Consider the following 15428-nt stretch of genomic DNA (forward strand, 5'->3'; position numbering starts at 1 on the left):
GTAAACAACTCATTTATCCAACTCCTGCACCAGCACCAACTAGTTATGAATACCACAAATTGCTGGGTGTGCGGTTTAATGCCACATACAATTAATAAGGGTATCCCATATCTAGTGCTGCCGTTTAGCTATAATGGATCATCATGGGCATTCCAGACTATGTTTCTTTTTGCATTAGATGTCTACTCCCCGCGACAACCGCGTTCCATCAGACCTAGCACGAACAATAAGGCCTTAATGAAAGGAGTTGCTGATATGAGCAGAGATATCAACGCATACTCATCTATTCCTAAGGATGAATTGCGAGCGTATGTAGGTTGGAACGCGACGGGGTATAGCATTAGTCTGGGCGAAAAGCAGCGCAAAATTTCATCCCCAATTTGGGTCGTACCCCACATAGGTCGGTTCTGTTTACAAGGCAATGGTCAGAATCCAAGAGCTCAACTGGGGAAAAGTGACTGTACTGAAACGTACACTTTTCCATCACAATTCTCCCCAGCGTTTTTGGCTGCCAAGGGTACATATTTTGTTTGCAATGACCGAGCATATACATGGTTGCCCCCTGAATTCTCGGGCACATGTTATATCGCAAATTTGCTACCGCCAACATTTACTGCTGCCTCTGATTATCACAAGACCAGAGTTGTGAGAGGCGTTGTTAGTCAGGAGGATACTGCCGGTCAGGAAGCGGGAGACTTCTTTATGGGTTTCCTGCTGTTTTGGGGACCGATGGTCAATAGTAGGAACCTGAGACAACTGACTCGTGTGGTTGAATCCACTGTTAATGTAACGGCTGGTGCCCTTGGTAATTTGACAGCTGAGCTCCAAGCGGATCGCCTCATGACTTTGCAGAACCGTATGGTTCTAGACGTCATACTTACAGACCGTGGTGGGGTATGTAAGGTCATCCAATCTAGCTGTTGCATTTTCATACCAGATAACGCTCCAACAGTTTATCAAGCCATCTCCAAACTGCATAAAATATCCGAAAACTATTCACGTGGATAAAGGAGATTGGTCAATGATGGGGTGGTTCTGGGAACTGATATCTGCCTGGGGATGGAAGATTCTGATGTCATTGGAATGATCTTAGCCATCCTTTTCCTGTTCTGTCTGTGTATACAGTGTGCTCCTGCAATATGTGGCCTCTGCGCTACATCGTGTGTAAGGAAACCTGTATCGAGGGACGAGCTAAGCAATAGGATGATGCTACAGCAACATCTCCATGACCTTATGAATATAGACCTGGACTCGGATTAATATGAGTATAGTTATTGCCTATGTAAGGGCAAAAGGAGGGTCTGTGGTACTTTAAATTTTGGGACCACGTGGGAGGCATGGCCCTACCATGCCTATTTCGGTATCAGCGAACTGCGAATGGCTAATGCGGTATGTAAAAGTGTCTTGCATAACGTTTCATCGATGAATTCACTTTGTATGTGATATTACACATTGACTTCGTGGGTTCCATCTTAGAGCGGCAGCCATCTTATGGTTGCCCTCACATAGGCTGCGCATTAAGGCCATACATAGGCCTTAAGAACACATGTACCTTCTATTGACTTCTCTGTGACCTGTGCGGACTGACTCCACTGCCCGAGGCCAGTCCGGTCTCACGAGCTCCCCTTCCTACGGCATAAAGCCTTTCATCCCACACAAGTCCCCAACTAATCTCTTTCACACCTGACTCTGCTTCTTGCTTTATGGCCTGTTTTACGAGGAGGAGGCGCCCGTGTTTATTGTGGTCCGCTGATATCTGATGAGGGTTCTGAGCCTCGCTGGGTAAATAATTGTGGGCTGGCCGAACTGAAATGTGGGATGGTCAACATGACCCTGCTTTTTCGTTTGTAATGAATACATATGAATGACCATATCGTAAAACGAGGAATGTGTGCCTGAAGCATGATATTTTGTATATAAGGAGAAGACTGGTTTTGTAACTTCGAGCAGTCTCCTGAGAACATACTCGTGTGTACTTCTAGGATACCTGTTACTGACTGCAGTCATAATAAAATCGATCTTTGACGCCACCACAAGACTCTGTGTTTCTGTGGTCCAAGACAGGAAGAACTCGAAGTCATAGGGTGCTACCCCTGGCACCGCTGGGGTCCTAAAATCCCCAGTACTTCAGTACCCGGTTAGATGCTTCACTTGGTCAGTATCTCTGCTTATTGCGGAACAGAATTTTGCTTGCTGCTGATGATCGTGAACCTGAATCACACACACCTGATCTGATTTATCTTAATGTTAAGTTCACCAGCATAAACCCAGAGCTGAATTCAGAAAATCGGACATCAGCAGTGAACAGCCAATTAACTTTTCTGTAGACTAAGGGCCTTATTACAAGTACGGTGGTCCATAGGAGCACTGTACCCGCGATGGCGACCATCACCACACTGCAGGCCTTCCCGTAGTATAACTAGTCTGGCGGTCGGTCTGCCATAGGACCACTGCGACCGCTGGGGATCCAGGAACCCGCGGCAGTCGTACAGCACTCAAGAGCAACAATATGCTGGTGGTGCCGCTGTGGCACAGCCGAGTATATTCTGATGTTGACTTTCCACCGCCCCTTTCATAGAAATGCAACCACCATAAAAAGGGTGGCGGAGAGGCAATTAAGGGGGCCCTAACAGAGGTCCCTGCTGCTCCTGGGGGGTGCATGCAGGGGGCCACATTTTGTGCCACCCTGGATTTGCCCCCCCAGTTTATGCATGGTGTGGCATGCATGCCACACCAAGCAGGAACATGCAGTCGGAGCTCTCTCTGCACCGGTCTGCATGTTAGGCTCTCCCATGAGCCTAACAGACCACCGCTGTCAGAGCGCCGCAGCAGACAGCGTGGTGGCAGCTCTGCTGGAGGACTGCCAAAGTCTTAAGTACCTACATCTTCCAGAGGGGTTTCTGACTTTTGTATATCTTTGCAGTTGCCATTATGAGAAAAAAGATTCTCAATCTCTCCCTACTACCAACCCCCACCACAACACATGCACACACAGTCATGCACATTACATGTACCCTGTAAATGCAGAACGGCTGCAGGTTTTCTATCACCATGTTCACTGCAGGCGATGTCCGGTAGCAGCACTTTTTTTCTGCATACTCCACCAGAGCTTGCTTAGCAGCCTCTTCAGAAATGACTGGAGTACTAGAAATATCAAAACATAGAAGACAGAGAGGCTTTATTATATATTTTTTAGGTGTTTGTAATGTTTCAGGGTATTTACCTAAAATACATCCTGGAAAAAGTCTCTGATTGAAAAAGTAGTGCCCCCCCACCCCTTTAAGAATGGATTAGGCAATCTCATAAAGTTTATTGGTTTGTCATCGGATGTTACTTTTCAAGTTTTACTGAGTAAGGTCACATTGAAGGAAATGTGAAAAAATGATGGGTGTTCACCACAGCCCATGGGGGGCTAGTAATCTTACTCTCGCCTACTATCTCTCCCACTGTGGGCAGCCGTATTTGGAGGCAATGTCTTTGGTATCCTGGCATTCATAGCTCATTTTCAAAAGCAGAGACCTTCTTTAGAGATTGTTAGGCGTATGTGCACAAAACACAATGAAGGTCAAAGAAACAAAGCTTTCCTTAACAGCTCTTAGTACCAAACCAACTTTGAAATAAACAAACAAATTATTCAGTTCTGCCTTTCATGTTTGAACACTTTGGAGCTCATTGAAAAAAAAAGGATTTAGGATACATCAAAGAGTACTACAGAAGTTCTTTGGAACGTACTGGTACATGACTTTATGATTCGGCCTGAACCTTCAGCTTCCTAATACTAAAAGCGATAAGAGGGCACATACCTTTCTTTTTGTACTAATTGTATCTGGATGTTCCTTGAATATTCTCATTGTATTCCCAATTTAGATGTTTTGGGGGTATCAGGAGTAAACTGGTACGTACTCTTAAGTGCTTTTGTGAACCAGCACCTGTATCTCTCATCCTCCATGTATTTTAACTTTATACATAGTTAAGGCTCCATTCTCAAATTTCTAGTGGTTTTTCCCATCAAATTTATAATGTACTTTTTCGGAAAGGTGTTCCCCTTCTACACGGAGGGCGCTACATAGATGATTAAACACTGGACTAATGCTATTGCAACAATACCACCACTAAATCCACTGCGACTGCATTTTTCCAGGTGCATATAAGTAAACTAAAGTCCTTAATTTAATTTTAATTTAAAATTAAAAAATGGTGAGGTTTATGGCTATGTATTCAAATTACTTCAATTAACTTTAAATAAAATGATACAATTAAAGTATTTCATTTAATGTAAACTATAGTGAATTTCTTGATGTTTTTATTAAATGTAAATTAATCATAGTTTATTGTTAGAGTCAATAATAAAAGTAAATCAATTTAATTTCACTTAATAAAGATTAGTATTACTGGTGGTGGGGTAACCTATTCAAATTAATATGATTTATTTAAATTTGGGATCATGTAATATTTAATTATTTTCCAGCTAATGAGCGATTGGGGTTAATTATTATATAAATTACATTATATTTGAATGACATGATGAAGTTGTGGGTTAGGAATCAATATGGGATAGGTGGCGTTTACTTTGTATTCAATACAAATGAAAAGAAAAGAAAGTTTACTGTTAAATATTTAGTAAATGAAAAGCTAAATCAATTATACTTCCATAGTGGTCTAGGTTATGGTTGCTGATGAAAATAATTTTTCTAAAGTGAAAAATAAATGGAAGGGTTTGATATTCAATAAATATAATTGCTCATAGAGAAATACACGTTTATGTTAATGGTTGGCATTATTAGGGTTAGGCTCCAATAAAATGTTTTTTATTAATACAAAATTAAATTAATCTGATTAATTTATGTTACAAAAAATAACATTTCTATTCAATTAGGGGAAACTGATAAGTTTAGGGTAGTGATTAATATTATATATGTAGTATACACAATTGTTGTAAAATAACTGACATTAAAACGCTGATATTCAATTGGATTATTTTAATATATAATATCTATCTATCTATCTATCTATCTATCTATCTATCTATCTATCTATCTATCTATCTATCTATCTATCTATCTATCTATCTATCTATCTATCTATCTATCTATCTTACAAGATTGCCTGCAAAGGAAAGGCCCACAACAGGTAAGTGAAGCTGTGAATCTTTATTGAAGGTTGCCGCCGGGATTCAAAGGGAATGTCTCACGGGTTTTCCAAAGTCCTGCCGATGCGTTTCGTGCTCTTCCAGCACTTCGTTGTGGGCTTTCGATCTGTAGGACGGCATGACAATTTCTCCAGCACCTGTCTTTAATAAAAGTCTCCACCTCTGTGGGCGTGGCCACTCGTGTGGCATCATGGTACTTGTGGTGCCTTCGTGTTACCACAGTGGGTTGCCAGCCATCCTTCAGATACAATAAAGGGCCATTACTCCCATGTGGGTTGTGGTGCACTCTCCTGACCTCACAGCAACACCTTGAAACCCCCAATAACAGCTCCTGTTGTTCAAACTGCGGCATCAAATGGCGTCGCTGCAAGACTGTTTCCATACAGCGGGGCTCATTCCGCGGCTCAGGCATAGCCGCTAAACATCAAACCTACAAGTTTACCTGCAAAGGAAAGGCCTTGGGGGATCTTTGGGGACACCCTCTACATGGCTAAGTGTTTTGGTGCTGTCCAAACAGCCCCTTTACATGTTTTTGGTCTTTGTATTTTAATCATCACTCTCAGTGCGAGAGAGAAAATGGCGGCCGCCGCTTCCTGGTTTCGGCCGATTCGAATGTTTACTAAGATCTAAGAGCCAATCAGAATCGCGCTCGCGCACGCCACCGTACGCGTACGGTAAGCGTACCGTAAGCGCACCGTAAGCTGGCTCAGATATATATATTGATTTAAAGGCTATTTTCTCAGAATCTACTGAACAGATTTACACCAAACCAACAAAAGGCACTTCCTTGACCTGAGGACTACCTCTCTGCCAAATTTCAAGTAATTCTGTTCAGCCGTTCGGGCTGTAGCCGTGTCTAAAGGTCCTATGGAAAAATGCATGGGAAAAACGCGTTTTGGGACCCCCCTTTTATCTCAGCCCCCGCTTGACGAATCCCCCCAAGACTTTCAGGGTAGGAGCGGAGCGTAGCGCCCCACCTATTTTGAAAAATTCGCGAGGATTCGTCGACCGGCGCCAAAGTTATTCAAAATAGAATGTTGCGGATTTCCTATGGAAACGTGGTCCTAACTATAACTACCTACTGGCGACCGCCAGTAGGTAATATATATGTATATATATATATATATATCACTCTCTCTAATTGCTGCTATCGCGGTTTCACCTTCCTACGGTGTTGGTGCCTGCTGCGGCGGCAGCCGCCGTAATATGTAAATACACCAAACTTCTTATCCAAAACTCTAGACGAAAGAAGCAAGCTGCACACCAGGAATTACTGCACAATCAATCCACATAATCCAAGTGATAATTCTATTATCAATTTGTCCTCCAGGCCACTATCTCAAGAAGAAGAAGGGTTACTAAAACTAGGATTGTCTTTCTGTCCCTCTAAGGATATCGATTACACAAATACAAGGATCGACAGCAATCAACTGAACATAGGAGAGATGTCCCAGATTTCACTAATCTCCAAGTGGGGGATATTGAACTATTATTGGATATGAGTGCATTGGAAATGGACAGCAACACAGAAGAAAACAGTAACATTGTTTTGGGAGAAATGGATATTGCAACTGGACATTCCAGCCACAGCGGTTTAAAACCGAAATCATGTTTTAATCCTAATGTCCCATATGATAACATCGAGGCTTATGGATCAGCAATAATTGAGGAGATGAAGGAACTGAGAAAATGCACTAACAAAGGCAAATGGGACAATTTGACGAGGGTACAAAGATTGGCTCTAAAGGATTTACAGGACGATCCTTGCATAGTAATCAAGCCATCCAATAAGGGTGGCAACATTGTGATTATGGACATACTAGAGTACAGAACAGAAGTGCTTAGACAGCTAAATGATCACACGTGGTATGAAAAAATTGGGTGGGAAGAATACAGAGCAGGAAATAGACAATATCATGGTCTTTTGAGGGGATGGTACAGCATGGGTTTGCTAGATCGCAATGAATACAGTTTCTTAAAAAATGATAATCCCCATGTCCCATGTGTGTATATCTTGCCAAAGATCCATAAGGAACCTCAAAACCCACCAGGAAGACCAGTAGTCTCATCCAGTGGGGGACTATTGGAAAATATGTCCATTTTCTTTGACCTATTTCTGTCTCCCTTTGTTATTAATTTGAGTTCCTACTGCTGAGACAGTTCCGAATTCCTAAAACGTATACATGACATTCAATGGGAACCCACGTATCTTTTAGTATCATTGGATGTATGCACTCTGTATACATGTATCAATCAAAGACAGGGAGTAGAAGCATGCATGCAATACTTGAGAAGTAGACACATCTCATTGAGAGATCTCAATAAGATGTTGGAAGAAATGATGACTTATTGCCTTGAACAAAATATCTTTCTTTTTAAAAAGACCCTTTATCGCCAGATATCTAGTACAGCAATGGGCACTTGTTTCGCCCCAAACCTGGCTAATTTATTTCTGGGCTGCTGGGAAGAACAAGTTGTGGGAGCTAGCTCAAAAGACCGGTACACAGAACACATCCCAATTTGGATCAGGTACATAGACGACCTGTTCCTGATTTGGGATGGATCAATATAACTGGCAGAGGAATTCATTCAGAAATTAGGAATGAACAGCTTAAATTTGAGTTTTACACACAAAATAAGCAGAGATAATTGTGAATTCCTTGATGTGGCAGTACGAGTGGTTGACAATAAAATAACCACTCGCTTATTCAGAAAAGAAAGTGCAGGGAACACCATTTTGCATGTGGCTAGTAACCATCCCACAACATTAATACAAAGCATACCGCATGGGGAGCTCTTACGAGCGTACCGTAATTGTAGCACACATGAGAGCTACCTACAGGAACAGGAAGTGATGGTAAAACTCTTCAAACAGAGAGGATACAGCACTAAAATACTAGATATTGCTAAAACAAAGATTGTAGGAAAAACACAAAACGATCTTCTCTTCAAATCTAATCCTAAAGGGAGCAAGATGAATATTGATGCTCCCAGAATGATCTCCACCTATAGTGGATGCTCTCAAAGATTAAGAAAGATAATGAAAGCTCATTGGAGTCTTCTAAAAGCTGACCCCATCATAGGTAAACACATATGGCAGGCCCTCAAAATAACATACAAAAGATCGAGGTCCCTGAAGGACCGTTTGGTCCACAGTTATCAACAAGAGGGACAAATAGGTAACTGGTTAAAAACTGCCAAAGGATTCATAATGTGCAATAACTGCAAGGCATGTAGGAATAGTTAAAGCCGAAAAACCTACAAGACTGATCTAAATGAAGATAGGAACATCAACAAATTCATCACATGCTCCAGTGACCATGTAATTTATGTCCTAGAGTGTCCCTGTCAGTACAAATATGTGGGCAGCACAAAACTGCAATTAAAAGCGAGGATCCTGCAGCACATGCGTGCAATCTCCAACAGAGATTGCACCCATCCGACAGCACAGCACTTTGCTGAAAAACATGTAGTGACAGCAATCTCCCAACATTTTATGGGATAGACAGGATACTCCCTCATCCCTGGGGTGGAGACCGGGAGAGAGCACTCCGCATTTTGAAGTCCAAGTACATTATCGGGCTCAATACCAAATACCCGAATGGATTTAACAGCAAGGAGGAGTTAATCAATCAATCAATCATAACACTTGTATAGCGCGCTACTCACCCGGAAGGGTCTCAAGGCGCTTGGGGGAAGGGGGGCGCTACTGCTCGAACAGCCAGGTCTTGAGTTGTCTCCTGAATGCGAGGTGGTCCTGGGTCAGCCGAAGGTGGATGGGGAGGGAGTTCCATGTCTTGGCCGCCAGGTAGGAGAAGGATCTGCCTCCGGCGGTGGTTCTTCAGATGCGTGGTACGGCGGCGAGGGCGAGGCTAGCGGATCGTACCTGGCGGGTGGGTGTGTGGAAGGTCAGGCGGTCATTGAGGTACATGGGGCACAGGTTGTGGAGAGACTTGTGTGCGTGGGTGAGGAGCCTGAACGTGATCCTCTTGTTGACGGGGAGCCAGTGCAGGTTCCTCAGGTGGCCGGAGATGTGGCTGCGTCGAGGGATGTCCAGGATGAGTCGGGCGGAGGCGTTCTGGATGCGTTGTAGTCTTTTCTGTAGCTTGGCTGTGGTTCCGGCGTAGAGGGTGTTTACGTAGTTCAGCCGGCTGGTGACGAGGGCCTGGGTGACCGTCTTCCTGGTTTCGATCGGGATCCATCGGAAGATCTTGCGGAGCATGCGGAGGGTGTGAAAGCATGAAGAGGAGACGGCATTGACTTGTCTGGTCATCGAGAGGGAGGAGTCCAGGATGAAGCCCAGGTTGCGTGCGTGGTCTGTCGGCTTGGGGGCGGTGCCCAGGGCTGGGGGCCACCAAGAGTCGTCCCAGGCGGAGGGTGATGGTCCAAGGATGAGGACTTCCGTCTTGTCTGAGTTCAGTTTCAAGCGGCTGTTCTTCATCCACTCGGCGACGTTTTTATCCCTTCGTGGAGGCTGGTTCTGGCGGTGTCGGGGTCTCTGGTTAGGGAGAGGATCAGCTGGGTGTCGTCGGCGTAGGAGATGATGTTGAGGTTGTGTTGGCGTGCGATGGCTGCGAAAGGTCTCATGTAGACGTTGAAGAGGGTGGGGCTGAGTGATGATCCTTGGGGGACGCCGCAGATGACTTCGGTGGCCTCGGAACGAAACGGGGGGAGGCGGACTCTCTGTGTTCTTCCAGCGAGGAACGAGATGATCCACTTCAGTGCCTTCTCTTGGATGCCGGTGTTGCTGAGTCGTTGGACTAGGGTGCGGTGGCAGACAGTGTCGAACGCGGCGGAAAGGTCCAGGAGGATGAGTGCCGCTGTTTCCCCGTTGTCGAGAAGGGCTCGGATGTCGTCGGTGGTTGCGATGAGGGCGGTCTCGGTGCTGTGGTTGGCTCTGAAGCCGGACTGCGAGGGGTCGAGGGATCCATTCGTCTCGAAGAAGGCGGCAAGCTGTCTGTTGGCGATCTTCTCGATGACTTTGGCAGGAAAAGGGAGGAGCGAGATGGGGCGGAAGTTTTTGAGGTCGGTGGGGTCCGCCGTTGGTTTCTTCAGTAGGGCGCTGAGCTCGGCATGCTTCCAGCTCTCCGGGAAGGTGGCGGTGTCGAAGGAGGTGTTGATGACGTCTCGGAGTTGGGGTGCGATGGTGGAGTCGGCCTTGTTGAAGACGTTGTGGGGCAGGGGTCAGTCGGAGATCCGGAGTGGATGGTGTTCATCGTGCGGGCTGTGTCTTCGGTGGTCACTGCGGTCCAGGTGCGGAGGGTGGCGGTGGGGTGCGTTGGTTCGACGGTTGGGTGCGAGGAAGGTGCGCCGAAGCGGTTGTGGATGTCGGCAATCTTGCGGTGGAAGAATGAGGCGAGGGAGTCGCAGAGATCTTGTGACGGGGTGATGTCGTTGTTGCCGGTGCTGGGGTTGGAGAACTCCTTGACGATGCTGAAGAGTTCCTTGCTGTCGTGGGCATTGTTGTCCAGTCGATCCCTCAGTGATTTCTTCTTGGTGGTGCGGATGAGCTGGTGGTGCTTGCGGGTCGCGTGTTTGAGGGCGGTCATGTTGTCAGTGGTCCGGTCGCGGAGCCAGGCTTTCTCGAGGGTGCGGCAGGTTTTCTTGGAGTCCTTGAGTTCGTCGGTGAACCAGGGGGCCTTCTTGCTTCTGGGTTTGCTGGGAGGGTTCTTCAGTGGTGCGAGGTCGTCGGCGCAGGCGGTCAGCCACTGCGTGAAGTTGCGGGCTGCTTCGTTGGGGTCCGGTGTGCTGGCAGGAGGGTTCTGGCTGAGGGAGGTGGTGAGCTGCTCGGCGGTGATCTTGCTCCAGCTTCTGTGAGGAACCTGTTGCGGGTGGGGGTGGGTAGTGGTTTTTCTGAAGCTGAAGTGGACGCAGCTGTGGTCAGTCCAGTGAACTCCGGTGGAGTGGCTGAAGGCGATGTGCTTGCTGGCTGAGAAGACGGGGTCAAGCATGTGGCCGGCGTAGTGGGTGGGGGTGTTGACCAGTTGCTTGAGTCCGAGGTTGGCGAGGTTGTCCAGCAGGGTGACGGTGTTGCGGTCCTTGTTGTTCTCCAGGTGGAAGTTGAGGTCCCCTAGGAGGATGTAGTCGGCGGAGGGGAGGGCGTGTGGGCTGATGAAGTCCATGATGTCTTCGCTGAATTGTGTGCGTGGTCCCGGGGGTCTGTAGATGAGGGTGCCTCTGAGGGTCGTCTTTGGGTCGGTGTGAATCTGGAAGTGGAGGTGTTCGGCGGCGGTGTAGGTGTCGTCGGCGTCGGTCGTGATGCGGATGGTGTTCTTGTGGACGATGGCGATGCCTCCCCCAGTCTGGTTGACGCGGTCCCTCCTGATGATCTTGTATCCATCCGGGATGGCGATGGCGATGTCGGGGGCTGAGGAGGCGTTCATCCATGTTTCAGTGAGGAACGCGACGTCTGGTGATGTTGTGTCGAGCAGGTTCCAGAGTTCGACGGCGTGTCTGTGGACGGAGCGGGTGTTGAGCAGGATGCACTTGAGGTCGCAGCTGGGGTTTGGCTTGGCGGGCACGGTGCATGTTTGGAGGCAGGTGAGCTTGCAGGTTGTGCAGGTGAAGGGTCCGTGGAAGCGTTTCGGGGGGGCTCGGCAGCAGGCGGGGTTCCGGCCGGTATTGAGTGCGTTGAGGGCGGCGGCGTCGTAGGTCTGTCGGGTCGTCTTGCGTCGGTGGGGGCCAGGGGTCCTGGTGCTGGGCGCGGTCCAGGCGCGGACGGGTGCAGACGGGCTTGCCTTTGGCGCGCCTTCGGCGCACAATCGCGCGCGTCCGCGTGGTCGCCATTTATGGCGAAGTGGGAGGGAGGGAGGAGCAGCTGGGAGGCGGGAGCGGGGAGGGTACAGAACAAAAAGGGGGCGTGGCCGCTAGCACGGCGGCGGGAAGTGGGGAGCGGGGCGTGCAGGCACAGGGGGGCACAGACAATACAACACAGTCCAGATATTACAAGTGCAATGAATAAAAACGGGAACCACAAAGATTACCAGAAAGCAGGATTAACAGAAGGGAAGAATGGTTAGAACAGTACACGCAAATGCACGCAAATCCGAGGCAGGTTCTACGAGACAGCAGTGAGGCGGGGCACACACAGCAGCTGGTGGCCGTGCGGCACGGGGGTGTCCTGAGAACAGGTCACCCCCATATAGGGGTATAGAATATGGACCAATATCAGGCTAGCTATCAGCAATTCTTCTTTTAAATATATTATCACGATTTTAAATGGGAGGACTGTTGGTATTGGTTTAGGATAATTGATACCAATATCGAAAAACCAGAGGCCCAATACTTGCAAAAAGGCTTTTTATTCAGCGTCTTGCAGCACAGTGGGATTTGTATTTTAACACCCAGTCATGTGACTTTAAGAACTTTCAAAGCTCGTATGAGCGCATTTGGCAATCAGAATCTTACCTTCCACCTGTGAGCAAGGCCAATTGGGGCCGAAACGTTAGGTGACTGGAAGTAAGCTGTGCTGCAAGACGCTGAATAAAAAGCCTTTTTGCAAGTATTGGGCCTCTGGTTTTTCGTGGTTTAAGTGAATGGGCTGCTCCGTGCCCATTGTTCAGAGGTCGCCCTGAAGGGTCGGGGGCTCCGGAACTGGAGAACTTTGTGTCTGTATCTAAAGGAGGAGCATGACCCACTCACGCGCCCAGCCTATTTAGGTAATGCCAATGGAGTGAAAAATTGTACGCGTGTTGGAAGGGATTCAGGATGGATTACATCTATCACTGATCGTGCTGGCAAGTCGGAGTTTTGTTCATGTCATCTGATGAAATACAGTAATATACGAGGTATATCAACTCACCTGGCTGTCTTGAAACAATCCACACCAACATCAGGGCTGCCGCTAACGAGGTATTGACTTTGAACAATGAGAATACAAACGAGGACTTCCAGTTTGCATATTCTAATGTAATCAGCGGTGCACTGTGGGATTTGTATTTTAACACCCAGTCATGTGACTTTAAGAACTTTCAAAGCTCGTATGAGCGCATTTGGCAATCAGAATCTTACCTTCCACCTGTGAGCAAGGCCAATTGGGGCCGAAACGTTAGGTGACTGGAAGTAAGCTGTGCTGCAAGACGCTGAATAAAAAGCCTTTTTACAAGTATTGGGCCTCTGGTTTTTCGTGGTTTAAGTGAATGGGCTGCTCCGTGCCCATTGTTCAGAGGTCGCCCTGAAGGGTCGGGGGCTCCGGAACTGGAGAACTTTGTGTCTGTATATATATATATATATATATATATATATATATATATATATATATATTATATAATCCAATTGAATATCAGTGGTTTAATATAATTTATTTTACAATAATTGTGAATTAAGGTAATGAGACTTAGGTAATATAGATGAATTTGATGTCATTTAAATTAAATTAAATTTAATTATTACTTATAAACATTGAGGGGACTGTTAGGGTTGGCATTATTAGTTACAATCCTAAATTAAATAAAATGCCTATTTGTAAATTAATTAAAAAAACAGCGCAGATGTCTCACTAGAAGTGGAAATTGTAATAGTAACATAGTAGTACTATCTTTCTTGAGAACTCTGTGCTTTGTGCCTTGAAATGCAAGGGTTTAGGCAGAAAAAGAGATAGGTTACATGGCAGGCCTAGCTGGGTACCATTACCTCACCACAGACCTCTCCAAATAATGTTCTTTCCCCCTTTCATTTTTCTTTAAATTAACTGTTAATCCAGCAGATTCCTCGCCTAAAATGTCCAAGCAGGTTGCCTACAGAAGCCACACCCTGTGTTCCTGGTGTACCTCCTCTAAGATAGTAAAATTACTTAAGGATCAGACATGGGATATTGGCACAGCAGTAGCCCATTTTCCACCGACTTCTTTCTATTGCACAGCGGATAGTATGGTTTGCTCCAGGACACCTTGCCATCACATTCCACCCTATCCAGCTGAACCCACAGCCCGTGCACCCATGTACCACCTGCATATAGCAGGTGGTAAATAGAAGCTTTACCACGGAATTTGCAGAGTTCCATCTCGTAAAAACTAGGGATCAGATTTATCAAGGTTTTGCGTTGCCCTTGCGCCACACAAGGGGGAGTAAGGGCAATGCAAAATCTCAGTGAAATTTATCAAACCACGCATAGCCCTTGAATGGCCCTGCAATCAATTGTAAGCTACCATTAGCTCGCAGACACCTTCATTTTTAAATATGCACAGGGTCACATTTTCGTTTTGAAGTTAAGAGAAGGCTGTGTTTATTTTACTTTATTATCTTCAGGCTGAGGATAGCAGGGCCTAACAATGAGCAGTGCTGGAGTCAGATTTATGACCCCAGGCACAGAGGTGAAGAACTGAAGCACTGAGGTATTTAAATCTTTTTAAAAGAAAAGTCCTTGTCAACTCAATATTGGAGTGTGAGAACAAAATGATGTTTCTGAATACTTGTAAATGGAAGAAAATTAAAATGAAGAGTTAAATTAATGATTGAGGTAACTTTTCATTTAATTTTCTCCCATTTCAAAAAGTCACATTACACTCAGCAGGCATATTGTTCCCAGTGACTGAAAGACACAGTGTCACATTTATAACTGAAAACTAAAGTCATTTTTTTAAGTGGGTGAAATTTAGACAGCTGAAAAATGTTCTATATGATAAACATTTGTGCAGAACATTTATCTGCACTGTAAATTCCTCCCATTTAAGAAATGGTTGTATGTTTGTGTTACACATGCAACAGTGCCACTTATAGCGAAAGGTATGTCCTGTGCCACAAGTACCTACAACACAGGCTCTCAATGCAGCCCTGTCATAGTGCCCCTAGTCAAAGTATTTGTTCAAACCATAGTATCTGGCTCTAAGAATATTGGATTAAAGTCAAGGAAGCTATGGGGTTGTCTGGTAAAATTGGACGAGTGGCTTGGCCTTCACTAGCTCACAATGATTTTCACTGATCAAAAGTAGCTCTCACTACAGAAAAGGTTGGAGACCTCTGCTCTAGAGAAATGCAAGAAGTGCTTAATTTGAGCAGGTGGTTTCCGGTCCCCCCCACCGGCACTTAATTGTCAACACCGGCGCTTGTGACAGTCTGCCACAAGGTGGCATTGTCTGGCTAAATTAGAGAAGAACACAAAACAAATACTTATTAATTCAATATACATCAAAGATTACTATTACCTGCCACCCAAGTCATTCTTATAGCTCTGAGGTCTGAAATAGTTAGAATTTTCATACTTGTAGTGGTGTGATGGCTAGTAGTTGAGTGGTTGCTAAAATTGGCAGCATAGCAGGAACAATGTGTGGTGCAAGCTGCA

The 15428-nt window shown here is 45.9% G+C and overlaps 1 protein-coding gene across 7 annotated transcripts in view; it reads right to left on the reverse strand.

Annotated features, from left to right (window-relative positions):
* The window catches only part of LOC146797467 (protein SSUH2 homolog), a 249177-nt gene that overhangs the window by 183044 nt on the left and 50705 nt on the right, over positions 1-15428 (reverse strand). For 4 of the 7 annotated variants that reach the window (XM_085624496.1, XM_085624494.1, XM_085624497.1 and 1 more), the window contains one exon: positions 3015-3144. The exons of the other annotated variants lie outside the window; for them this stretch is intronic. In XM_085624496.1, the coding sequence (XP_085480622.1) occupies positions 3015-3144 (130 nt within the window). The remainder of the gene's footprint in view (positions 1-3014; positions 3145-15428) is intronic. 7 annotated transcript variants of the gene reach the window in all.

This window comes from Triturus cristatus, chromosome 9 (assembly GCF_964204655.1).
Source record: "Triturus cristatus chromosome 9, aTriCri1.1, whole genome shotgun sequence".
NCBI lineage: Eukaryota > Metazoa > Chordata > Amphibia > Caudata > Salamandridae > Triturus > Triturus cristatus.